General features: G+C 41.9%; 1 protein-coding gene across 5 annotated transcripts in view; it reads left to right on the forward strand.

Moving 5' to 3' along the window:
• Window positions 1-26,257, forward strand: part of atp11a (ATPase phospholipid transporting 11A) — a 150,665-nt gene that overhangs the window by 89,971 nt on the left and 34,437 nt on the right. For 4 of the 5 annotated variants that reach the window (XM_073029233.1, XM_073029239.1, XM_073029210.1 and 1 more), the window contains exons 15-24: window positions 2,382-2,453; window positions 5,589-5,662; window positions 5,888-5,991; window positions 8,468-8,649; window positions 10,070-10,321; window positions 13,153-13,330; window positions 14,271-14,373; window positions 19,693-19,838; window positions 21,843-21,902; window positions 24,990-25,117. In XM_073029233.1, coding sequence (XP_072885334.1) covers window positions 2,382-2,453; window positions 5,589-5,662; window positions 5,888-5,991; window positions 8,468-8,649; window positions 10,070-10,321; window positions 13,153-13,330; window positions 14,271-14,373; window positions 19,693-19,838; window positions 21,843-21,902; window positions 24,990-25,117 — 1,299 coding nt within the window. The remainder of the gene's footprint in view (window positions 1-2,381; window positions 2,454-5,588; window positions 5,663-5,887; window positions 5,992-8,467; window positions 8,650-10,069; window positions 10,322-13,152; window positions 13,331-14,270; window positions 14,374-19,692; window positions 19,839-21,842; window positions 21,903-24,989; window positions 25,118-26,257) is intronic. The other variant, XM_073029223.1, reaches the window with a different exon arrangement.

Below are 26,257 nucleotides of genomic sequence, written 5' to 3' on the forward strand. Positions count from 1 at the left end.
CTTTTCAATGCTCCTTGCAATTCATCTAAACTTCCTGACTTTTGTATTCCAAACACCTTATAGAGAAAAGTCTAACGTGTTTGCTCAGGTGTTGATGCAATGTAAACTTGTTCCTGGGCTGAGGGGTTGTATATTAAAGTTAAAGTGAGATTGGACAATATTCACTGGGATTTGGAAGAATGAGAAGTGAGACCCAAGATTCAGTGGTATTAACAGGGTAGGCTAAGTCTTTGACTTTGGAGGCCAGATCATTAGGTACACCTAGAGCAGAGATCGATGGGTTTTTGATTAGGCAGGATGTCAAAGGTTATGGGGAGAAGGCAGGAGAATGGGGTTAAGAGAGAAAAAGATAAATCAAATATGATTGGATGGATTGAATTGCCTAATTCTACTCCAATGTCTTATGGCCTATCCAGCATTCTGAAAAATTGCAACATCCCAACTCTTAAATTTTGTGCCACTGTCTACAAAGGTAAATGTGTCACATATTCTTCGCCAGTGCTCTAAATTGACAGCACAGGTAATGGAGAGCGCAGCACCGGTAGCACAGTGGTTACTGGTAATTAAAAATCGGGGATTCTGATTCCGATTCAGTTCCCTCCGCGAACTGTAAGGAATTTGCGCATTCTCCCTGTGACTGTGTGGGATCCCCCCCGCATTCCAAGGATGTACAGGCTAGGGTTAGTAAGTTCTAGACATGCTACATTGGCACTTGAAGCATGACAACACCTGTGGGCTGCCCACAGCACACATTCGGACTGTCTTGTCATTGCCACAGATGACGTGTTACACTCAGTTTCAATGTACGTGTGACAAAGTTTATCTTTTTAATCTTTTTCATGTCTTGTGTCCTGTGGGACAGGATTTATGAATATTTGGAAAGGGGTGGGGACAATCATCAACATGGCGTTGTGCAGAGGAAATGCTGAATCAGTAATTTGGTGAGGTTTTTGAGAAGGTAACAAAGTCGATTGATGAAGCAGGGCAGTAGGTTTCGTCTATATAGACTTAAGTAAGTCATTTGGAAAGGGCCTGCATGAGGGCTAGTACTAGCTAATGGGATCCATGTTGAAATGGCTAATTCACTCCAACATTGGTATGGTGATAGGAGGCAGAGGTTGGTGAAAGGATGTTTTTTGAACAGTGACATGGGGAGCAGTATTGGACCCTTTTGTTGATATACAGTATATTTTACTGACTTGGATGTCAATGTAGAAAGCAGTATGATTAGGAAGTTGTGAATGAGGCAAAAATTGAAGCTGTAGATTGCAAGGATCGTCCTCTGCTGTCACAGAGGGAGACAGCTCATTTGGAAAATTGGGCGGAGCTTCAGCAATGGAATTCAATTCTGACTAGTGTAAGTCAGGATGTGTTTTGGGAAGTTACATGAGATAAGATCTATGTGGTACACTAAGGAATGTTGAAGAACAGACAGACCTTAAGGGTCGAAAACATAGCTCTCTGAAAGTAGCAACATGTGTGACGAAGACAACAATTGGCACACTTGCCTTTGTAGATTGCGGCATGGAACGTAAGAGTTGGAATGCTGCGTTGCAATTTTTCAAAAGCCAGAAGAAATAAGAGCAGAATTAGGCCATTCAGCCCATCAGATATGTTCTGCAACACCACACTTTGTGCTAGTCTGATTGTCACACTGGAGGGAGGATGTGATTGTGCTGGGGGTACTGCAGATGGAATCACCAGGATATTGCTCCTAGATTGGAGGATTTACAATATTGGGAGAGATTAGATAGCCTGGGGCTGTTTTCCCTAAACTGAATGAGGCTGAGGGGTGACCTGGTAGATTATGAGAGTCACAGGTAGGCTAGATAGCTGAAATCCTTTTCCGTAGGAGGGGTATCTAAAATGAGAGAGCATATGTTTGAAGTAAAAGGAAGAAAATTTAAAGAGGATTTGAGGAATATTTCTTCAAACAGACAGTGGTTGATATTGTGGAACATGCTGCCTGAAAAGGTGGTGGAATCAGATACATTTAGTCAGACATTTAAATAGACAGGGCAGAGAAGGACACAAGAGAAGGACATAATGGGATTATAGTGTGGATGGGTCAGCATGGATGTGAAGGCCTGAATGGCTCACCTCTGCGCTGGATGACTCCATGACTTGAGGACTGGTCACACATAGGCCAGGATCAGCTGTGGAGAGCAAGTTCGGCTTCCTGAAGGGGGTCAAATTATCGAGTTGCATTTTCACAACAATCCACCAGTTTCATGGTAATAATCAGCTTGTGGATTCGTTAAGTCTGATTTTGAATTTGAAATTTCCTTATCTATACATGTAACGGACCATCTTTATATATTTCTCAGTGATGGTCACATTTCTTTGGGTCAAGTAACTTTAATTTTGTTTTAAATTTTCAGGTATGGATACTCATTTCTGCAGCTAAAAGACAATTTTATGGAGATTGAAAATGCAGAAGCTATACTTGAAAGGTATAGTATGCAGCTTGAAACAGGGAAACCAATTTTAAAACAAATTCTGTAATTATGGAAACTGAAGGAGGAGATATGTCACAGTCTGCATCTGCTACCACTTTGCAGTTTTTAATTCTTTGCCTCAAGATTGGGGGCACATTTTAAAGGCTTAGGCTTATGGGTATAAACTTTACAAGTTTAGAAATGTTTAAGAGATAATTTCAGAACCTAGTGAGCTTTCGGGTCAATATCACCGCAGTACCGAGGGTGCTCCTGGGCCGGTTTAAGGTCAGCACCCAGGGAGCTCTCAGGCTGATGTAAGCTAGCACTGAGGGAGCACCTGGGCCTTTGCCAGTTGGTGTAGGGGTGACCACTTCCAGGTTCTTAAGGGAGTGTTCCTGGGTACTGTCAGGCTGATGCTGGGTGGTGCTGAGGGAGCTCCTGGTTTGACTGCTTGTTGTTTTATCTGGAGAATCGGAAGCGGAGGAGAGATCTGATAGAAGTTTATTAGATTGAGGGGCATAGATAACGTAAGCAGACAGTATCTTTCCCCCTGCGATTATTTGTTGTCTCTCGATGAGAAAGTCAAGAATCTAGTTGCAGAGGGAGGTACAGATGCCCAGGTTTTAATGTTTTTTGATTAGTACTGAAGGGGTGATGGTGTTGAATGCTGAGCTGTAATTGATAAATAGCAGCCTAATGTAGGTATTGCTGTTGTCCAGCTGGTCCAAGGCTGAGTGGACGACCAGCAAGCTGAATTCACTACTCTCTGCAGCTTACAAGACAATGATGCAACCAGTCAGGATACTTTCAACAGTGCAGCTGCAGGAGCTGCCAGGGAGGGCTGCAGGCAAAACTAAAGCATGTGTCTGAACCTGACCCCCACCCCTCCCCTACTGCCTTCCTACCATCCTCCTGGTTAAGGTACAGTCTCTGGAAAATAAAATTGAAGATCTCAGCGCAAGCTTGCAGTACCAGAGAGACATCAGAAACTATTGTGCACTCTGTTTCACGGAGACATGGCTCACACCCAGCACTCTGGACATAACACTCCAGCCCGACGGCCTCACCTGCCGCTGCATAAACTGGATAGCAGCATCAGGTAAAGACAGGGGCAGCAGCCTTTGCTTCATGACTGATTCATTGTGGTGCACAGAATGGACGATTGCAGAGTACATTCCACCAGTGGCAGACAGCAAGGTGGTACTGGTGGAGCTGAGCACCACGATCACCAGTTATGAGACAGCACAACCTAATGCCTTCCCGATTATTACAAGGGACTTCAACCAGACCAGCTTGAAGCCTCTGACAGACTACCACCAACAAACTACCTGAGGAGCCAACATTTGGGCACTGTTACACCACAATCAAAAATGCATACTATGCCATCCCATGCTCACACTTTGGCAAATCCAATTACGTTGCAGTTCCTTTCTGCCACCATGTAGGAGAGACTGAGGATTGTAGTATCCATTGTGAACATGCCAAAGATATGGTCAAGGGGGGCTTACCTTGACTGTATGTTGGAGGAGCGCTTACAGGACTGTTTGAATAGATGGACTGATCCGTATTTGGGGATTCATCTTCGGATATGAATGAATGTGCCTTATCCGTCAACAACTTCTTCAAAACCTGTGTGGATGGGTGTGTGCCTTTGAGAACATCCAAACGTGCCCAAACCAGAAGCTGTGGATGAACACATTTGCAGTCTATTGTGATGTTCAAGATCGGTGAAACAAGAAGTCCAGGTACAACCTGCAGAAGGCCATCGTGAGATTGAGGAGGTAATTCTTACGAAGTTAGAAACAGAATTGGATGCAGAACCACTGTGGCATGGTTTGCGTGCCATTACTTTCCTATAAGGCACAACCTACCAGCATACCAGGCAAACAAGAAACACACACAAAATGCCGCAGGAACTCAGCAGGCCAGGCAGCATCTGTGGAAAAGAGTACAGTTGACATATCAGGCCAAGACCCTTCATCAGAACTGAAGTGAAGAAAATGATGAGTCAGAGTTAGAAGGTAGGGGGAGGGGAGGAAGAAACACAAGGTGAGAGGTGAAACCGAGAGGGGAAATTGATTGGTGAAAGAGGTATGTGGCTGGGGAAGGGACAATATGATAGGAGAGGCCATGGAAGGAAGAAAAGGGGGAGGAGCACCAGAGGGAGGTTGATGGCCAGCTAAAGAGATAAGGTGAGAGAGGGAAAAAGGAATGGAGAATGGTGAAAAAGGAGTGGGGGGGGGGTCATTACTGGAAATTTGAGAAATGATGTTAATGCCATCAGGTTGGAGGCTGCCCAGATGGAATATAATGTGTTGTTGCTCCAATCTGAGTGTGGCCTTATCATAACAGTAGAGGAGACCATGGACTGGCATGTTGGAATGGGAAGTGGAATTAAAATGGTTGGCCACTGGAAGATCCCGCTTTTTCTGGTAGACGGAGCATAGGTACTTGGCGAAGCGATCTTCTATAGAAGGCCATGATGCTTCATTTTCTGATGAGCTAAACAGCTATTATGGACACTTTGACAGGGAGAATAATACTCACCTGTGCATCCCTGTGATCTCTGCCTTGGAGGTGGATGTCAGAAGAGGGTGAACCCTTCCAACACATCAGGCCTCAGTGGTGTAACTGGCGGGTGCTGACCTTCTGGCTGGAGCGTTCAAGGACGTTGTCGAAATCTCACTGTCAGAGGTTTCATAATAGGCACGTCTGCCTCAGTGATTATCATCTGGAAGTGGTTGGTTGTGGCTGAAGTTATCTCCCGCCTAAGCAAAGACCTGGACCACTTCAATTTGCTGACTGCCACAAGACGCAATCTCACTGGCTCTCCACTTGGCTTTGGATACTGTTACTACAGTATGGATACTACAATCCTCAGTCTCTCTGAATAATAGCAAGGCTGCTGTTTATTGATTATAATAGTTCAGCTTTCCAAGCCATTAATACTAATCAACAAGGTTCAAGACCTGGGCCTCTGTAACTGGATCCTTGACTTCCTCATCAGGAGACCACATCTCTTTGTCACTGACAATCAACACAGGCACACCTCCAAGACGCATGCTCAGCCCAGTGTTGTACTTTCGGCTTTCCACTGTACCTTAGTACTTGTGACAATAATAAACCGATTTACCACTTTATCTTCCCAAGGTATGAATTGCTCGAAATATTGAACTTCGACTCTGTGAGACGGAGGATGAGCGTCATCGTTCGATCAGAATCGGGTGAGTGGATTGGACGGAACGTAAATGCATCAGGAAGCCTATGTTATACGGTATATGCTATTCTGTAGGAAACTTTTAGTGTTTATTTTTGAAACTCGTTTCGGTGAATTCAGTACTCCTGTCCAACCTACCTTTTCAAAATCCGTTGTTGATCATCTGTGCCCATGAGTATTTCAACCTGTCTTCATGTACTTCGATAACTTTTATGTTATTGTCTTTAACCAGGAGAAATAATACTGTTCTGTAAAGGAGCTGACTCGTCCATTTTTCCCCGGGTGAAGGAGGGAAAGCTTGAGCTGGTCCAGCAGCGAGTACAACGTAATGCAGTGGTACGTCAGGGCAGCGCTGCACCATTCCGATGTGTCGTGCATTGGGATTTCTAATATAGACCTGCTTTGCCTAGCTTAGCCTTCCAGATTGAAATGTGGGCGTTGAAGAGAAGGTTTGGCTTTGGCTCAGTAGGGTTTGTGTATTGTTGGTGCTGTATTGGAAAGACAGCAATCCTGAGCTGAGCTCCTGCAGTCAAATCTGTTGGCAGAACGTTGCAGGGAGAAGGAGATTATGATTGCTGCCATTGTGAGGAACCAGTCAATATACCTGACAAATAGTCATTCCAACGTCAATCTTCCTAGGTCTATAGTCTCTGGTAGAAAGCATTATAAATAGGTGCAATTCTGGGATCAACTGCATCTGCTACCGCAATATCGGTGTTGCTGTAATGTCAAGCTTCTGCATTTTGGGTTTGATCTGATGAAGATTCTTTGCTCTATCCTGTTGGTTGCAACCTGTGTCCTACAAATGTAATTCTCACCACTTCCATTATCTTCACTTGTTCCAACTGATACTTGCATTTGGTAAATGACATTAGAGTCATAGAGCAGTGCAGCGTGGGTAGAGGCCCTTTGACCCAATTATTCCAATCCAACCCTGGTGGCCACCCAAGCAACACACACAAAATGCTGGGGGAACTCAGCAGGCCAGGCAGCATCTATGGAAAGTACAGTCGACGTTTTGGACTGAAACCCTTCAGCAGGACTGGGTTTGGGTTTTGGCCGAAACATTGACTGCACTCTTTCCTATAGATGCTCCCTGGTCTGCTGAGTTCCTCCAGCACTTTGTGAGTGTTGCTCAGATTTCCAGCATCTGCAGATTTTCTCCTGTTTATGGTGGCCACCCAGCGAGTCCCAATTTCTTGTGTTTAGTCTATCTTCCTTTATGCCCTGCCCCTCCTGTACCTATTCCAGCACTTCCTAAATGATACTTTTGTACCTTCCTCAACCACTTCTTCTGGCAACTTGTTCCATATAATCACCACCCTCTGCATGGAAAAATCCCTGTTAAATCTTTCCCTTTCACCCTAAATATATGCCCCTAGTTTTTGTACTCCCTTACCCTAGGGAGAAGAACATTGGCATCCACCTTATCTATGCCTCTCATAACTTTAAACATTTCTATAAGGTTGTCCCCTCATTCTCCAACATTCCAAGGGGTGAAGACCTAACCTGCCCATACTCTCCCTATAACCAAGTCCTTCTAGTCTTCATAAAAACCTCATAAATCCTTTTTGTACTCTTTACAGTTTAACCACATCTTTGCTCTAACAACATGACACAAACTGTACACGGTACTTTAAGTAAAGCCTCAGCAACACGTATAACTGCACCATACTGTCGTAACCCTCCAGGTCTACCTATGCCACTGTTTTCAATTAACCATGCATTAGTATTTGTAAGTCACTCCGTTTCATTACACTCCCTACCATTCCTATGTTGGTTTGATTTTCCAAAGTGCATTATTTTCACACTCATCTGTATTGAAATCCATTTGCCACTCCTTGGCCCAGTTCCCTAAATGATCAAGAATCACTTGCAATCTATCATAACTTCCTTCACTATCAGTAACACCACCTAATTTTGTGTCACTCACAAACATACTAATCAAGTTTTGTGCATTGGCATGCAAATTATTTATAAAAATAAAGATTAACAAGGACTCCCAACACTGATGACTAGTGCCTCAGGGACTGGCGTCCATTCCAAGAAACAACCTTCAACCACCATTTTCTGTTTCCTACTTCCAACCCAGTTTTGAATCAATCTAACTAGCTTTCCCTGGATTCCTAACCTAAAACCAATCTTGCAGACCAGCCAACCATGTAGGACCTTGTTGAAGGCCCTGTTAAAGTTCAGATAGACAACATCCACTGCCCTGCCCTCATCTACCTTTTTACCTTCCTCTTCAAAAAAAACTCTAAAAGTTTCTTAAAAGTCCAATTCAACATTGACTGATTTCCAATGGCAAGGATGTCATTTGTGAAGACTAATAGTCCAGAAATGATTTTTTTTCTCAGTTTTAATGCCCAACAAATATCGCAGCCAAATGTTAATGGCTGCAAGTTCACTCTAAACGAAGATTGCATTTTATCACTTAATGAGCATTTTGGGAGTGCAGAGAAACATCTTGCTGTCTGGAAGTATGATCTTCAGCAGTCTGAGGATGATCCAAACTCATCGCTGATGTATTGTGTTACTCCAACCAACCATATCCTTGTGTCTTATTTACATTTTAGTTTCAAAATCCAAAATGTTGCAAGATTTCAAGATGAGGAACTTGATGTTACAATTAAAATGAACAAAGCTGACCAAAAATGTTAAGCTGAAGATTGCTTCTAGATGTTAAAGGTGTTTAAATAATTGCAGATGTTAAATATTTGTGGGGTGCTTTAATGCTGTAACATATGCAGAATCTATTCTCTCGTTTGCACCAGAACTGTTGCAGTACTGAATGGAATTTTAATCATTTTAGGAAGGACTGCGAACATTATGTGTGGCGTACAAAGTTCTTAGCTGTGAAAAGTACAAAGAGGTTCACACACTCCTTCAGAATGCAAAGCTGTCTCTCCAGGACAGGGACAAGAAACTTGCTGAAGCTTACGATGTGGTTGAAACGGACCTTAATTTACTGGGAGCAACAGCAGTAGAAGACAGGTAAGTCAGAGATGTATATGAGCATATGTGCACACCCAACTAGAACCAAAATTGTTGTAGATTCAGCTAATTTCATTCAAATAGAAAGTGGAATCCACATGTCTAAACTTGGGATCATTTGCAGGTCTGGCTTAGGTTGTGATCTGCTGGCACAACCATGCATATACTGTGTGCACATACCAAATGGCTTTCAATATTTCTTTGATATCACAAACACAAAATGCGTAAATACATTTGTAGATAGGCAGGCAATTTTAAAAAAAATTCTGGTACAGTTTTCTCCTTTTGCTTGTTCTTTCTTTCCTCCCTTTTCTATAAGTGTATACCTCAGTTAAATATTACGTGGAGATTTGTGACATATATGACTATATGATATATATGTACAATGTCTGAAATACATCCTATGGAAATGTTTATTTGATGATGAACTTCAATAAAAAATAAGTTACAAAAAAAGAATTTGGCTTTACTGGGACTGCTACAGTGTAAGAATGACCGTCTTCCTTCTTGTAGATGGCTTAACTTCGCCTCCCCCTCCCCCCCCCCCCCCAACTTTCCCCAGCATCCAATCTCATCCCAATCTTTGTTGTAAATTCACTTAGACTATTCCCAGGTCATCTGCCACCTTCAATCTTCCCCACCGGCACCCAGATATTGACCTTACCTTTGACTTGCCCTTGAACCTCACACTTACTCTTCCTTGTGATCCTCTCCAATTTTGCTCCTTTTTCTCTTGCACCCCCATCTTCCCTTCTCACCACAGTTGATATTGTAGCCCTCCCTCCAACCTCTGCGGTTTCCACTCTCTCCATGAGAGAAATAAGGAAAGAACTCTATCCTTTTCTCAATAAGGAAAGAACTCCTCCAGCGCAGGTTGCTTTGAGCTCTGTGCATTGCAGAATATTCAAGTCTGGCTATTAGGCAGCAAGCCAAGGATTTGCCATGAGCCACAGTTCCATTTACCGGACATTAAATAAATACATTTCAAAAGCAATTGTTTGAATTTGCAATGCAACAATGAAGAGCATGAGAAGCTTAATGCTGACTGAAGCATTATGGTTATTTAATTTACTCTCAACTCTTCCATTACTGTCTCTCCCATCATCACTTCCTCTTTACATCCGGACGCACATGTGCACAGGCACATGCAGAAGACACAGCAGAGGCATGTAATTCCCTGAAGGAGCAAAAGCAAAGAGAAAAATGTATACCGTTAAATCCCTCATTAACTTTTTGCATATCATGGAAATTATCCAAGGGAAATATCTTGGCCCAGATGTTCATTATAAAAGAATTTGTGTGCATGTTTTAATCTTAAGCCATCTTTAGATTATGTTACAGTAAATGGAGCTATAGGATGATGTTGAATCTGTTCCGATTTTTCAAGCAGTCAGAAATGGTTTAATATGATCTTTTTCAGACTACAAGACAAGACTGCTGAGACTGTAGAAGCTTTGCAAAAGGCTGGAATTAAAGTCTGGGTTCTCACAGGAGACAAAATGGAAACGGCTGCAGCCACATGCTATGCATGCAAGCTTTTCAGAAGAACTACAGAACTCTTTGAGTTGACAACTAAACGAATAGAAGAGCAAAATTTACACGATGTGCTCTTTGACTTGAGTAGAACAATTCTGAGACAAAGCGATACTTTGCGGAGAGACAGTTATTCAGGGTGGGCATTTAAGTTAATAATTGGACTGTGATCACATTTTAAACCTTTCTATTGTAAGATCTAATAATTTATTATCTTAAAATTTGTAATTTAGCGTTTTCCCCTGTTTAAAATATGGCTTCATTTTGGTCCTGTTAAAAGGTGGAGTATCTGGATGAAGAGGTAATCAATTTGTCCAGAACATCAGTTAAACCACAAATTGTGTATCTCATAGCTTTTGGTGGAACCTTGCAGAAAGCAGTAAGTTGTTCCTTGAGAAAGATGAGAGGAAAGATGTGTTAAGCATTGGTGTTACATGGACGTGTCAGAAATGGCAGAGGGTGGTGCATGCAAGGTGTTTGAAAGGCAAATCCAGTCAGGTTTTTGGAAATAAGCTATAGTTCCTGAATTGGAATGGATATGGTCATCGGGGTGGAGTGGAGACTTGGATATGGGAAAGAAATATATTGATACATTAGTGTGAAAGGTGGCACAAGTTAAATGTCTGAATGAAAATCAGAAGAACGGAACAAAGTCCTTGTATGATAGCATGAGAGAAGGTACAGTTACGGTACCTATAGATCCCTGGGTTTATCAGAGGTATCGATGCTAACCCAACTGAAGTGGAAATAGAAGATTCAGAGAGAGGAAGAATTGAAGGTGGACATTACGAAGACAATTGAAGGATAGGTACCAGACTCAATGTTGGGATATTTTTTGATCAGGAAACTCCATTGATATTACAGTTAATTTATTTCTGGACGATGTGAGGAAAGAGTTTTGAGGAAACGATCCACACATCTCTTAAAGAACTAAACGTAATTGAGTACCATTTGGGTTCTCAAAACAGCTCTCTGGATTCAGAGGAATTGTTTAAAGTCAAAAGTAAAATAAAATATGTTCACCCAGCCAGAAATTACTTACAGATGTGCATTGGTTGGACCTCTCCATGGAAGAAGCCTGCTGGAGGTGGATTTGTAGAGAGATTTCTGTCCATGGCAAAGGTGAGATGGTCATGATCAGAAATAATGTAGGTAGCAGAAGGTACTGAAAGTGCTGTAGATGTATGTAGGGAGAGAGTAAACAAGAGGATAAAAAGTAGAATTGAAATAGGAAATAAGTTCTGTGAAGAGTAACAAAAATATATCCCTAAACAGCAGATTTTCAATGCTTGGTTTGGACACTGGAGAATAGCGTTGCAAGTACTAAAGTCACGTAGATATGCGTAGTAAGTGAAGTGGAAATACTGCACCGGTCAGTGTTCGATCCGTCATTCTCTATATTGCAGAGAATAAGAGGCCAAAGGGAGTCAGAATCAGGTTTAATATCACTGGCGTGTGTTGTGAAATTAGTTATGTGGCAGCAGTACTTTGCAAATAGATAGTCGTCCAGGTAGATCGATAATCCTGAAGATGCAAGAGAGGTGGTACACTTCGCCTGAGGTGGTCACCCAAAATTGATTTTGCTACTCCACTGAGATGTAAGAGACTGCAGAATCTGTAACAAAGATAAGTGAATTGCTGAAGGATCTCAGTGGGTCAAGCTGTGTCAGTGGAGGCAAAGAATGGTGAATGTTCCTGCATCAGGATTGAGAGCATAGAGGGGGGGTGGGCATTACCAGGAGATGAGAGTTGGGTGGTGGTGGGGGTGGGGAACAGGCTGGCGGGTGACAGGTGAAATTGGGTGAGGAGGGAATGATGGGGAGATGGAGACAGCTGGGGCAAAGAGGGAGATGCTGTTGGAAAACGGTGGCCGCTCAAGATAGGCAGGGACGGTTTTAATGCACGATCTCAATCTGAAATGTTGACTCTCCCTTTGCCTCCACAGTTGCTGCCTGGCCTGTTGAGTTCTTCCAGTAGTTTTTTTGTTGCTCGGGGTAGGGTAGCAGATACTTTTGCTAGTGGTAAGCAGCCCGCACATACTTATGAGGGCCAAGGCACATCTATGAAATCACCAGAGATTGCTAATTGGTAAGACACTGTACAGGTGTTATGTACAATGTAATGCTGTTACAGCAAGCCTCACCTTAGCTGAAAAGATGCTCTGTAGAGGCAAGACCGTATCCTAAACTCTGCCAGGCGCTAAACCATCAAGAATTTCCGATGTATCTGTATTAGAATATAGAATGGTACAGCATTGTACAGGCTCTGTAAATCACAATGTTATGCCAACCTTTTAACCTAATTTAAGATCAGTTTAACCCTTCCCTGCTAAATAGCCCTCCATTTTTCTGTCACCATGTGCTTATCTAAGAGTTTCATAAATGTCTCTAATATGTCTGCCTCTACTGTCGCCTCTGGCAACGCATTCCATGCACCCACCACTCTCTGTTTCAAAAAAAAATCTTGCCTCTGACACCCCCTCCCGTACTTGCCTCCAGTCACCTTAAAATTATGCCCCCTTGTTTAAGTTAATCATCTTAAAATGCAACGATCTTTTGAATTCAAATACTTCCAAAATTAAAGGAGGCAGCACTTGTAGCCATTCATGGTTCCTCAGAAGGTGGTACTATGCTATTTCAATGAACCACTGAACATGGTGTAGATTATTGTAGGTTATTAGTGGGCTAGGAAGAAAGCAGTGAAGAATTAGTCACTCAGATTGGATTGGTCACATTAAGCCCAATGTCAGGGTTCCTTCCATTCATCAGTTGCCTTTTTACACGCCAATCTTTGTGACTAACTTGAGTGATAAATGTTAGTCTCCATGTATTTGAGGCTCTATTAGCTTGCATTACCGATGTGAGAAGTGAACTGGTGTTCAGTAATTCAGCCGCTACACCGCCATAACCGAATCTTAACCTTTTGTAAAGTGATGGTTAATTTCTGCTTAGATTTTCTGCTGTGTTTTAGGTTTTCTCAGAATGATTTACACGATTATGGTCTGATCATCGATGGGGCCACGCTGTCACTTGTCCTGAAACCTGCAGAGAGTGGCAGTACAAGCAACTACAAAGATATCTTCCTGGAAATATGCCGCCATTGTAGTGGAGTCTTATGCTGCAGAATGGCACCTCTACAGAAAGCACAGGTTAGCCTTAAATGTTACATGCTAAATATAAGTGTCGTTAGCCATAGATTATACCTGATAAGTACATTTTTCTTTGACACTTGAAAGCTCAATGTTAAGTTCAGTTTCTTCAAGGCCATTCTGGGCCAGGCCTCGCTCCAGTCATGGTCCAAAAATCGGCAAAAGGTCTGAAATCCAGAGATGAGGTAAATGACTGTCCCTCCTCTCAAGGCAGCTCTTGACACAGTGGTGACCTTATGAGGGCGACACAGTAGTGTAGCGGTCAGCATAACGCTACTACAGCGCCTGCAACTGTTTGTTTGTTCTCCCCATGACCACGGGGATTTCCTCCGGGTGCCCCAGTTCCCTCCCACGTACGGTAGGTTAATTGGTCACGTGAGTATAATTGGATGGGTGGGCACATTTATCCTGAAGTGCCTGTAACTCTTGAGTAAAATAACTAAATGGAAATCAAAGCCAAACCATTACAATACCTGGAGTCATACCTCAAACAAAAAAAGATTTTGGTTGTCAGTAATCAATCATCTCCTCACCCGAGGGCAGCACGGCTGGAGTTCCACAGGCCAGTGTCACATCTTCAGCTGAGTTTTCCTTTGGAAACAAATGTTTGAATCTCTATTTTTAATGTAAGTTGCAACTCTCATTGGCTTTGCTTCTGTTAAGATGCAGATTTTTGTTTTTGGAGTAAGCTTGTTTGTGCCAGGAAGTTCTGGTACAATCAAGGTTAACCGGAACTCGGTTCTGGTCTTTGTCATTAGGAGCCATTGGAGCCTGGAAGCCAGCACAGGTGAATGGAGTGTGCGTATCAGTGTTGATTAGTGCGGCTCATGCAGTCTGGATCATTTCTGAGCCACTCTGCTCAACGTTATTATATTTACTGCCTTACATAGGAACTGGCAGTGAATCTTTTACATAGGTTTGTTCTAATCCTCAATTGCAGATAGTTAAACTGATAAAAGCTTCAAAAGAACACCCCATAACCTTGGCAATTGGTGATGGTGCAAACGACGTCAGTATGATACTGGAAGCTCACGTCGGAATAGGTAAGGTGCATTTAACTTTTTTCCAAACAATTAAAAAAAACGTTCCAGAATGATTTATCGTGACTAAGTCTGGCCGCGGAGTCTGCATGAAAGCGAAAACACTAAATCATTTAAAAGTTTTCCTTTTTTACTCTTGGTATCCATGGCAGCAAACTGTTGTTCAACTCACTTTTCTTTGTCAATAAGAACTTCTTGTCAGTCTCTAAAACTTAAGAAAATTGTGTTAATAATTGTTTCACTATTGCATAACTCATTCTGTAGTCAACAGTTGCCCTGGGATTGTCTGGATAGTCCTGGTGTCCTGCAAATACTCAGCAACTAAGTTAGCATCTGTGCGCGCGCGTGCGTGCGTGTGTGTGTGTGTGTGTGATATATTTTAAAAAATGTTTCAGGTTGTTGACTCTTAAAAACTGCTTCGTGTTTCCTGCTTTCATTCAGATTTCTGACATGTGATGTACTTTACATTTGGTTCATAACTGGATTGATCCAGCACCCACATTAAATATGCAGCCATGACCCATGAATGAGTGAATATAACTGATTTAGATTGTTTTGGAAGAAAGAGTCAAATATTTTTTAAATGAAGGAAACTGTATGTTGCTCCTTTGGCGACGAGAATGGGATGTCAAAGAATGTTCTGGCTAGGTATGTGTGGCTACAAATTGTACTGATTTAGCCACATTTGTCTAATATTCTCTGCCTATTGTGAGAGCTTGTTTATCGTTCTGTTTAAAGTGACGAAATTGAAAAGGATCTGAAGAGAGTGTGGACAATGTCATTCACCATTGTGAACTAGGTTAATTTCCTAGATGAAATGGGATTCTACTTTTGACCCTTCAGATTGTTAGTGATTATTAGCACAAGTTCCATTGAAGTACTAATTTTGCTGAGAGCTGTCAGAACTAACAAATTAGATGATTCTTGGTTCTCTTCAAATAAATCTATTGGGACGAAGGTAAATTCCAGATGATGAGATTCATTTTAATCGCTTCTGTGACACGTGATCTTCTTGCGACCATTTCCAGAAGCAGTGATAATTGGAAGAACACGTTCAGGATTTAGGGATGCACGTGTGCATTATTCACAGTGTTCTCATGCTGTAGTTTATAGGCGCAATTATTCAGGGAGATTGGAGTGAGCTGGGTCCTGCTCATCACCTCTAGCTGTTACATACATTTTGGATCTAATCTCAGAACAGAGCTAACCAGAGAAATTGTTGCATCCAGATATAGAGATTTTTCATCTGGAAGAATCCCAGTGGATTCTGAAAGCCACTCTTCAGGTATCATAACCAACTTCCAACCTTCTATAGCTTGGCTATGATAGCCGATGATGAAAACACTGCCACACGCTTTCGTTGATGAGATGGGGAACCGGGCACTGAATCGCACCGTAACCACTGCATTGCTCTTTTGTTATCTGCACTGAGGGAAGTACAGTGCTGATGTCTTTGTTATATCAGAGCAGTGAAAACCGCCCTGTTCTTGTCATCTCCTGCCATCTGTGTACTCTGAGTGATGAATCACGCGCAGTACTTACCATAAATTGGATGAGCAAAAAGAGAAAAAGGGTTTTACCCATGAGTGGAATTTGGAAAACAAAGGATCTCATCTTCTCTTGATCCAAATTACCTTCCTGGGGAGTATGAAGTATTTCCTGGAACAATTAAGTATGTTATGTGAAAGAACCATTCAGCCCCTGGTTTGTTTGGAAATTCTGTTCAAGCATATTTTCCTACTTCTAAATAACTTTTATACTGCTACAGTATAAAAAAACACAAAAAAACCCCACAATAAAATGAAACACAAAGCAGGAGGAGCAGAAGAACAAAACCTCTTGCAGGTTCCTCTATAAATCACTCACCATTTTACTTGGACACAGAATGCTGGTCCTTCATTTTCACCAAGTCCGGATCAGGTTTATAATCTTGACAAATGTCGTAACGTTTGTTGTTTTACAGCAGTCAGAACAGTGCTATACATAAAATATACTCCAAATTGCAATAAGAAATGTATTGATGCTTTGCTGCACGCTTGAGTGCTCGGTGGAGGAGCTGGGGGGGGGGGGGGTGGCTTTGGGGTTCTAACATTTAGCTGTCTTTCATTCTTAGGGGCACTCCTCTGTTTTCGTGGATGATTGCGAAGGAGAAGAATTTCAGGATGTATACTGTATACATTTCTCTGGCATTAAATGTACCTGTTGACCTATTGAAACATAAATTAAAATATTTAATGAGTAGTGTAAAAGAGCAAAAGTAGTGAAGTAGTGTTCATGAGCTCGTTAACCATTCAGAGATCTGACGGTGGAGGGGACGAAGCTGTTCCTAAAACATGTGCATCTTCAAGCTGATTTAGTTATTATAGTAAGACTTAGAAGTGGCTGTGAGTAGCTACGTAGGGGATAAAAGAGTCCTTTTGAGATACTGAAACACAGATTTTAAATCCAAGAGTTAAGAAGCCATATTAATCTATGAATGAAAAATTTCTTTATTTAATTCACGAGTATAATTGTTGAGAAACAGGAAACCAATCTGGTAGTTAATTTAATTAGGCTGCAGCTGCAAACAATTGAATTTTGTCTAGAATTACTCAGCTAATCTAGGATTGTTAAAGTATGATATCATGAGAATTAAGACATTCAGCCCTGCCCTAATCTTTTAGCTGAGAATCATTTTCCGCCGCTCTCACCATTTATTTTAATTTCTCTAATATCTATGAAACTATTAAACTCTGTGGCTGAACTTTCACAGTGCTGTGCTGAATCGGCAACCCCAAAGATTCGCCAGCCGCTGTGTGACGAGTTTCTCTTTGTCTCCTTCCCAAATGCTGAGCCCTTGTTTGGGGGCTCTGCCTCCTCATCCCTGACACCTCAGGCAAGGGTAAACATCCACCCTGCTTCCAACCGGGCTCACCACAAAGAACTCTGATGTATTAGTCAAACATGGTTCTCCCCCTCCCACCCCCACACACACTTTTATTCCAGCGTCTGCCCGTTATCTTTCCAATCCTGATTAAGGGTCTCAGCCCAGGATGTCATTTTCCTCCAGGTGCATCTATCAGGAGGGAACTACTGTGGGAAGAAGCTGGAGGTCCGTGTTAGGGCAACAGCAGAGGACAGGGTCAGTAGCTTTAAACTGCTTGGCGTTTACGTATCAGAGATTCTATTCTGGAAGCAGCGCCTACGTGTCATCACAAGGAAAGCGTGACAGTGCCTTCACTTTCTTAGAAGTTGATGTTGATCCAGAATGTCACCAAGAACTTTGCTGACTTTTATAGATGCACAGTGGAGCGTATCCTGAATGGTTGCATCATGGATTGGCATGGAAACACCAATGCAAAGGAGTGGAAAAAGACTGCCGAAAGTGATTGATATAGTCCAGTGCATCACAGGCAAAGCCTCTCCACCATTGACTACATTTACATGGAGCCCTGCCACAAGAAAGCAGCATCAAGGAACCCCACCATCTAGGTCACACGCCCTCTTCTTGCTTCTGTCATCGGGCAGGAGGCACCGGAGCCTTAGGTCCCACACCACCAGGTTCAGAACCATTTATTGACCTACAAACATCAGACCCCTGAACCAGTGTGGATAACATCATCCACCATATACCTACCCCCTACAGACTCCTTTTCAAAGTCTCTTTACAACTCATGTTCTCACTATTATTTTTATTTGCAGAGTTTGTCTTTTGCACATTGGTTGTTTGTCAGTCTTTGTTTATGTATAGTTCTCCATTAAATTCTTTTGCTTTTATTTTTTCTGTAAATGCCTGCAAGAAAATGTATTGTATGGTGACATCTACAAACTTTGATAATAAACTTACTTTGAACTTTGACCTCCTACATTTTGTGTGTGTTGTTTACTAACTTCTGGTGCTTTTTTTTGGAAGATCTTAATTTCATTTAGTTTCTTACTCTTGATAGATCCATGGGTTTTCTCATGTTTCTGACAGATTTTTTTTATTGTCTTCTGTGGAGATACAGCATTTTTAAAAAAATGTCACTATTTGCTAATTTCTCATTATATGTTCTCCTAGGTGGTGCCATTGATAGTTTTCCCCAGCTACAAAGTGCTCAAGGCTTCCTTCACTGATGTCATCTCCATTATCATTCCCTTTGTGACCTAACCATCCAAACCTTTTCTCAAGTAGCACTAGAATTATTCAGAGAACACAGCGCTTTGCATCTTTTAATGCTGGGACATCTAATATATCTTGGAAAGTTGCATGATATCAATGGTATTTAATGAGCAGAGTCGTACAGCATGGAAACTGGTTCTTTGACCATGCTAACCATCAAACACCCATCTGTGCTAATACAATATTTCCACTCATTTTGCCATTTTCTCCAACACCTCCCCAATCCAATTCTATTGACACCCATCTAGGCTAGGTGCAGTTCACAGTAGCCAGTTAATCTGTCAACAAAAATGTTGTACTGCTTAGTATTTTGCAAAACCAGGATTTAAAACATCTGCAGTCTACAGTGGTGTTCAACATGATAACAGAGGGCTTATTTGCAGGTTTTGGTGCTTTTGAATGCTTTTGCAAAAATTGGCCTACTTCCTACCTTAGTGAATGGTTCTCTCATTGCTACATGTCTATTTTTTGCCCAAGTGTATAAACAAGTTGAACCCTATGCGTTCCAGCAAGCTCAATATTGCTCAGCACTGCTTTAACCAGGCATTGACCTTAACCTGAACTGAGAGTGCCTTCCTAAAAGAGGCACAGGAGTCTGCAGATGCTGGAAACTAGAGCAACATACAATCTGCTCAGGAAACTCAATAGTTCAGGCAGCATCTGTGGGAGCCCAAGGTGATTGGTGGACATTCCACTCTCCCTTATACTGGCTATCTGTCCTCCCCAACCTCAGCCCTGATGCAGAGTTTTGGCTTGAAACATTGCCAATTTCTTCCCACTGCCACCCACCCTCCCACACCATCCCCAGAGAGGCTGCCTGACCTGCCGAGTTTCTCCAGCAGCTTTTGCTGCTCATAGTGTTTTGGAGAATTGTGAGTGGTTTTGTACCTCTTGCCTAAGGAAGGATGTGCTATTGGAGAGGGTCCAGGAGAGGTTTACAAGAATTATCCTGGGAATGAAAGGGGGAATGAAAGAATGAAAGTACCTATTTACTCTTGAAGACTGTTTACTCTTTTCCATAGATGCTGCCTGACCCGCTGAGATCCTCCAGTGTTTTGTGTGTGTTGCAAAGGATATGTTGATTGAAACAAGAAAGCAAGGACACCATTTGAATACCCATTTTATACTGTGATTATTTTTATTCTTTGAATATCTACTCAGCTGACATTTGGTTTCTCCAGGTATTTTGGGAAAGGAAGGTCGACAAGCTGCACGGAACAGTGATTATTGCATTCCCAAGTTCAAACATCTCAGGAAGCTGTTGCTTGTCCATGGACATTTTTATTATATTCGAATTGCTGAACTTGTCCAGTATTTCTTCTACAAGGTGAATTATATTCATATTTATTTGTTCCTTTTAGGAAAAAATGAATTGCCTTAAAACTTTGCTTGTTTTAAAAATAATATCACTAATTAATGCTGCATAGACCATTGTTTGAATGGTGTTGGAAATAGCAGTGAAGATTTTGAGTGGGATTACATCTTCAGCAATAGATTCCATCTATTTTCACTTAGTTCACTGATATCCAATGCAGAACAGTACAGGCCCTTTGGCCCATAACCTGTTAACTCCTCCAAGTTCAATAAAACCCCTCCTTTGCTTCTGAGCTGTGTACCAGGAAGGCAAATGACCATTCCAGAGTCCCCCCTGTGGCACAGAATCTCCTGTCCACCGCCATAACTATCAAGTCTCCTATCATTAGAGTGCTGTCAGCCTTTACCTTTCCTGGCTACTGCTGCTGGTCTTGAATGGTTATTCTTCGCTATCCACCTAACAGTATCCAACATAGTGGTTTTGTTTTTGAAGAGAATGGCCACATAGGATTCCTGCAGTCCCTGCAAAGACCTTTTTCCCTTTCCTGATTATTGTCTGAAAGCAGAGCATCCTATTTCAGCTTATTCTGATAAAAGCTAGCATTAGCCTCTCTTGACGACTCAATCAGAAGACTGATTGGCTGACATCCAAGATGAGCATACATTTCTCTCAATTAAACACTGGGAAAGCTGAAGCCATCATTGTTCGACTCTGTCACTGAGCTGTGAGGCTTGGAGATGTTAGGTTAGGCTTGCGTCAGCAGGATATCAGATGGGTGGAAGGGGCTTGATAGAAACTCACCAGATGTCCTGACAGGTTGCGTGAAAGGACACTATTTCCTCTTGTGGGAAACTCTAGAGCAAGGAGCCAGTGTTTTGTTGTAACAGCATTTATGCCATTTAAGACACAGGTGAGGTAAATACTCTCTTAGAGAATTGTGAGTCATTGGGACTTCCTCAGAAGCAGGTCTTTGAATATTTTAATGACAGAACTGAATAGATTGGATATGCAAAGAGATAAAAGATAATCAGGTACAGACAGGAATGTAAGGTTGATGTTGCAGTTCAATCAGTCATGAACTTGGTAAATGGCAGTGCAGATTTGAGGGGATGCATAGTCCTCTCTTAATTCACGCTGCAGCTGGCACTAAGTTGCAGTGTGATGGTAATACCTGACTCCGAGTGGCTCCGCCCTGACACCCTCATCCACTCCTTTGGTATTTCTGGATCTGATAATTCCAATGAATTCCTGGTCAGCTTCCGATGTTTCACAATACAGAAACTCAAAAGCCATCAACAACTTTGCCGCCCAGGCCTCATCTCTTACCATTTTCTTGTGTGTTCACGTGATTAATACATTGCCCAGGTTCTGGAAATTGCCTCTCGTACCTTTCCGTCCTCCTGAATGATGCTTCTTCAATGCTATCTGTTTGACCAACTCTGAATATCCCCCTCCAGCAGTCGGTGTGAAATTATATTGCATATACGCTCCTGTGAAACATCTGTCAAAGACATGACAGCTGTTGGTCAGTCACTTCAAAGCTGGGGTAAAATGTTAGGCCCCACTGCTTTTTATGGTGAAACCTCTCTTAAATGATGTTACTGCCTTGTGGCCTGTTTCACTCAATTGGTCTCATTAATAAGTAGTGAAATATTTCTTGATTATGTATCCCTATTCATGCTCAGTCAACTAACATTCATTAACCGTATCTGCCATCTTCCTGGAATTTAATTTAATTGTTCTTCCACATCCTCCTGGTTAGTCTTTGGATCCTTTAATGTATTTCCTCCAGTAGTATCGCTTGTACATGGTCTAATTTTTCCAGTGTTTCCTTTAGAGCTTCATATCGATAACTATTTATTTTTTTACATTGCATTTATCAGTCCAAAGTCTCTCAGTACCTTGCGTGAAATCATCTGTATGAGGGAAGTGAATGTTGCCTTAAGTGAGTTTGCAATCCCTCTGATGCCATTGTTTGTGATGTTTTGTCTTATCTCATATTCTGTTGTTTTGCAGAATGTTTGCTTCATATTTCCTCAGTTTTTATACCAATTCTTTTGTGGATTTTCTCAGCAGGTTAGTACTTTGCTCCATAACTCCGTTGTAACGTTCTGTGCTTGGAGTCCTGTGACGTTGTGAGCATAACTGATCAGCTAGAGCAGGGGCATATCGAGTCACAGGTCACCCAGTGGAATTGTTTCTTAATTTGTGGAAGTATTTTCCCAGTCTACTGTAAGATTGGTAGTAACTTCTGCTGAAGATTCATGAATGTGTTCTAGGCTCAGTCCAAAGAGAGTTACAGGTGGATATGAGCTGAAAGACCGTGACTGATCTCAGGTCATATAATAAATACATCTCAGTTCTGGAACAATAACTGGGCAGCAACATCCAGAGTATGAACTGAGAAAGCTGGAAGCGCTCAGCAGGTCAAGCTGCATCAGTGGAGCTGAAAAAAAAAGAAAAGACAGATGTATTTTAGTTTGTAGAGTGGGGGAGGAGTGGAGAGAACTGGGGAAGTGTCTGAGCAGTTGAGACAAACACTGTTAGGGTAACAATTTAAAATTAAAACTATTGGAAACATTAAACTGTATCAGTGATGGGAAACAAAGGGAAACTGGTTTACAAGAAATGGTTAAGTACGGCACTTGGTCCCAAAAGGCCTGGTCAGAAATTTAGATAATATTCTGCAGTGGTTCGGGTTGAGGTCCCAGGTCATTCCTTCTAAGACACCCTGGTAAACTTTGCCATCTCTGTATCTCTATCAACTACTCGCCCTCTCTTAAGCACAGGTATGTAGTTCAGATGTCTAAGACTTTTGCACACGTGGGTTGACACATATTTGTTAACGTGGAACGAGAGCGAGTTGGTAAACCTGGTTGAAGCAAAGGATATTGGGAATAGCGAGGGTGAAGTGCCGCAGAGGAGTGCTGGGGTGGGGTGGGGGGGGGGGGGGGTGGCCTGGGTCCAGCCCTGAGACACCAGGCAAGATCATTGGATTCCAATCAATTGGTTTACTGATCATTACAAAACGTCTCTCTGCTGCTTCCCACTCCATCCCCTCACTATTCCCCCTTTCCCCAACCATGATTCCCCTCTCCCTGCCAACTTCCCACTCTCAGTCCCCAATAGAGACCCATATCAGAATCAGATCTATCATAATTCACATATGTCATGAAATTTGTTTGTTTCGCAGCAGAAGTACAGTGCAATACATAAAATTACTACAGTACAATGAAAAAGGCTTGGGCACCCTAGCTATATATGTATATGTGCCTCAGACTTCTGCACTGCACTGTAAGCCCTTCTTGAAGAATTAGAACTGACATGTAATTCTGCCAATGGTGTATTAATGGTCTGTAATACTCTGGAGAAACAAAAGCAGGTTGGGGATCACTCCACAGAAATCAGTCCACAACAACGACCATGAGCTTGCAGTCATCTACTTGTTCTACTGCCTTTCCCACTCCCATTCTGCTCGCTCTGTGTTTGGCTTCCTATTTGCTTCAACAGTGCTCAGACTAATCTGAAGGAACAGCTCATCTTTCAACTAAGTGCATTACATCTCTCAGGAGATAAAATGAGCTTTAAAAATTTCAAGTAAATCTCTTCTTTTCTTCACAGATGTTTCTAAACCTTTGTTTCCCTTTTTGTGGTATCAACTTGCCTCTGCATCATTTTGGTCCAACTATTGGTTTTTAAGGTAATTTTTTACCTTGACAAATTTGACGGAACCTGACACAGATATTCACTTCACCTCCCCCTCTTTGCAACTGGATGTGCTGATCCTTTCACTTTCCCCGTTCTGAGGAAGGGTCCTTGACCCAAAATGTTCATTCTGCTTCTCTCCCTCCTGAGTGCTTGAAACATCTCCAGCTTCTGCCGTTTCTATTTAAACTGATGTTGTTAGTTGGCCTTTCACTTCCAGTGCCTGAGCTGTTACTTCTGCTTACTCGCCCCTCAAGTGAAGCATTTAGCTGCTTGGCATTTAGAAGTCTTTTCTGCTGCTTGTCGTCCCAGGATCATTACGGGCAAACTGGATGGAAGTCTCAGGTTACTCTCAAATGATAATAGGTTGGGAATGGAGAATGTTTTTACCTTGGAGATAACTTTGCTAGTTAAATAGAACAACCAGCAGTGTTTAAGGGTCTTTGTCATAGAACAAAATAGGCCTTCTGGTTCACTGTGTGTGTGTGTGTGTAAGCCATCAGCTACCCAGTCTCATGCCTAAATACTGAATATTTAAATTAGGAAGTCATCATTGTGTGGGCTTCATTTACATGCAAATTACAATGGATTCATAGGTACCTTCAGTGAAATACTTCAGCTAATCTTAAGATGAAAACTCTTAAATCCAGAGCTGTTCATTATTTTTTCATTTATACAAGCTTTTTCTTTCAGTAGTTTATTTTTCTTCATCAGCATCCATTTCCTGTTGTCTTCTTTGTCGAAAGCAGTTGGAAATCACAATAAATTAGCTCTCCTTTGCCGTATTAGTTGTAGCTAAATCCTTTCTGTGGTAGGAAAAAGAGAATTGTATCCACAGTACCTTATGAATATACGTGAAGTAGGCCTTTTGCCCTCTGTGCCATCTCCACTCTGTTGCAAGGTCATAGCTGATGTGATTGCTATCACAACTTCACATTCCCATCTACCCACTCGGCCAGTACCTTTTCAAGAATCCATCCAGCTATGCCTTAAAAATGTCACTGTTTCCACCACTCTCTGAGCAAAAGATCTACACAGTCATGAACCTGAAAAGGAAAAGTTTGCCTCATCATAATCGACAGCACCATATTTCTAAACAGTAATCCCAAATCTAGACTTCTTCAAAAGAGGAAGCATTATCTTTACAACAGCTGTCTGAAGACCATTCAGTATCTCCTGTGTTTTATTAAAGATATTGGCTGAACCTATCCAGTTGTCCTCATAACATGGCCTGCCCATTCCAGATATTGATCTGGTAATCCTTCTCTAAAATGCTTCCAACCTTACACCATTTTCCATAAGCTTCGAATGAAGATGTAAGACAGTTCCTTTCTACTCAAAGGAAAACCAGGTTGGAAAGAAGGCCGTGTTTAGTATTTGATGCCGGGAGGTTCGGGTAACCTTTTGTGTTGATATTTTGGAAGCATACAACGTAATGATGGATTTCTTCTTTTCCAGCCATTGTATGACACTGCCTATCTTACACTGTACAACATCAGCTTCACCTCTCTTCCTATCCTGCTCTACAGCCTGATGGAACAACATGTCAGTATCGATGCTCTAAAAAGAGACCCAACGTTGTATAGGTGAGCTGGGAGACACGGCTACACAATTTGAGTCATCATTGCCTTTTATGGGAACTTTTGTAATGGAAGCAAAGATGCTCAAGTTCATGAATCCCTAAGCAAGCTTCTCTGACTGACGGTAGAAGACTGGTAAATTTGGGCTGTAAAACACTTGATGAAATGAGAGTTGTACAGCAGGGAAGGGTGAAGGCCAAGATGCCTACCTTGAAGGTGGCCCACTTACCTGCTCATATCCCTCTGAGCGTTTCCTATCCATGCATCTCTTAAATGGCTTTGAAACTTGGTAATTGTACACACCTCTGAAGCTTCCTCTGGCACCTCATGCCACGTACCTACTATACTCTGTTGAAAAGCTTGACCCCCAAAACCCTTTTTTGAAATGTCCCCTCTTATCTTAAATCTATGCCCTCTTAGTTTTCAACTCCCCTACACTGGGAAAAGGACTGTGACCCTTCGCCTTATCCATGTCCCTCATGAATTTACATATTTCTATGAAGTCACCCCCCTCAGCTTTCTATACTCCAGGAAAACTCTCAGCTTATCCAGCCTTTCCTTGTAGTACCAGAAGCATCTGTGTGAATCTTTTCTGCCCTCTCTGGCTCAATGACATCTTTCCTACAGTTCGGTGACCAGAACTGCCCACAACACTCCAAGTGCAGTCTCACCAGCTCCTTGATGGTTGTAACATGATGTTCTACTTGGTGTCCTGACTGATGAAAGCAAGCATGCCAAATCCCTTCCTTACCACCCTGACTACCTGTGTCACCACTCTCAGGGAAATACATACTCGTACCCCTAGGTGTCTCTGTTCTCCTGACAGCTCTCTCTTCTAATGAGGCAATCAGTTCCTTTTTTAACACTAGGACGTACCATCTTTAATTACCCACAAAGTTAATTTGCCTTCTGGATCAGAATATGATGCACCCCACAATATAGTTACACTCATTACAAAATAAACAGTAATATCTACATTAAATAGAGTATACAAACATGTACACATTTGCATATTGCAGTTACTAAAGAAATGGAATATTCCACCATGTAATGAAATGTAAATGAAAATATTTTGTAAACAAAAATCTACAGCAAGGATTAAGGGAAGTTGATATTTATGTTTTAGTAAATTTGAATTGTGAATTT

The sequence above is a fragment of the Hemitrygon akajei genome, chromosome 2 (assembly GCF_048418815.1).
Source record: "Hemitrygon akajei chromosome 2, sHemAka1.3, whole genome shotgun sequence".
NCBI classification, from domain to species: domain Eukaryota; kingdom Metazoa; phylum Chordata; class Chondrichthyes; order Myliobatiformes; family Dasyatidae; genus Hemitrygon; species Hemitrygon akajei.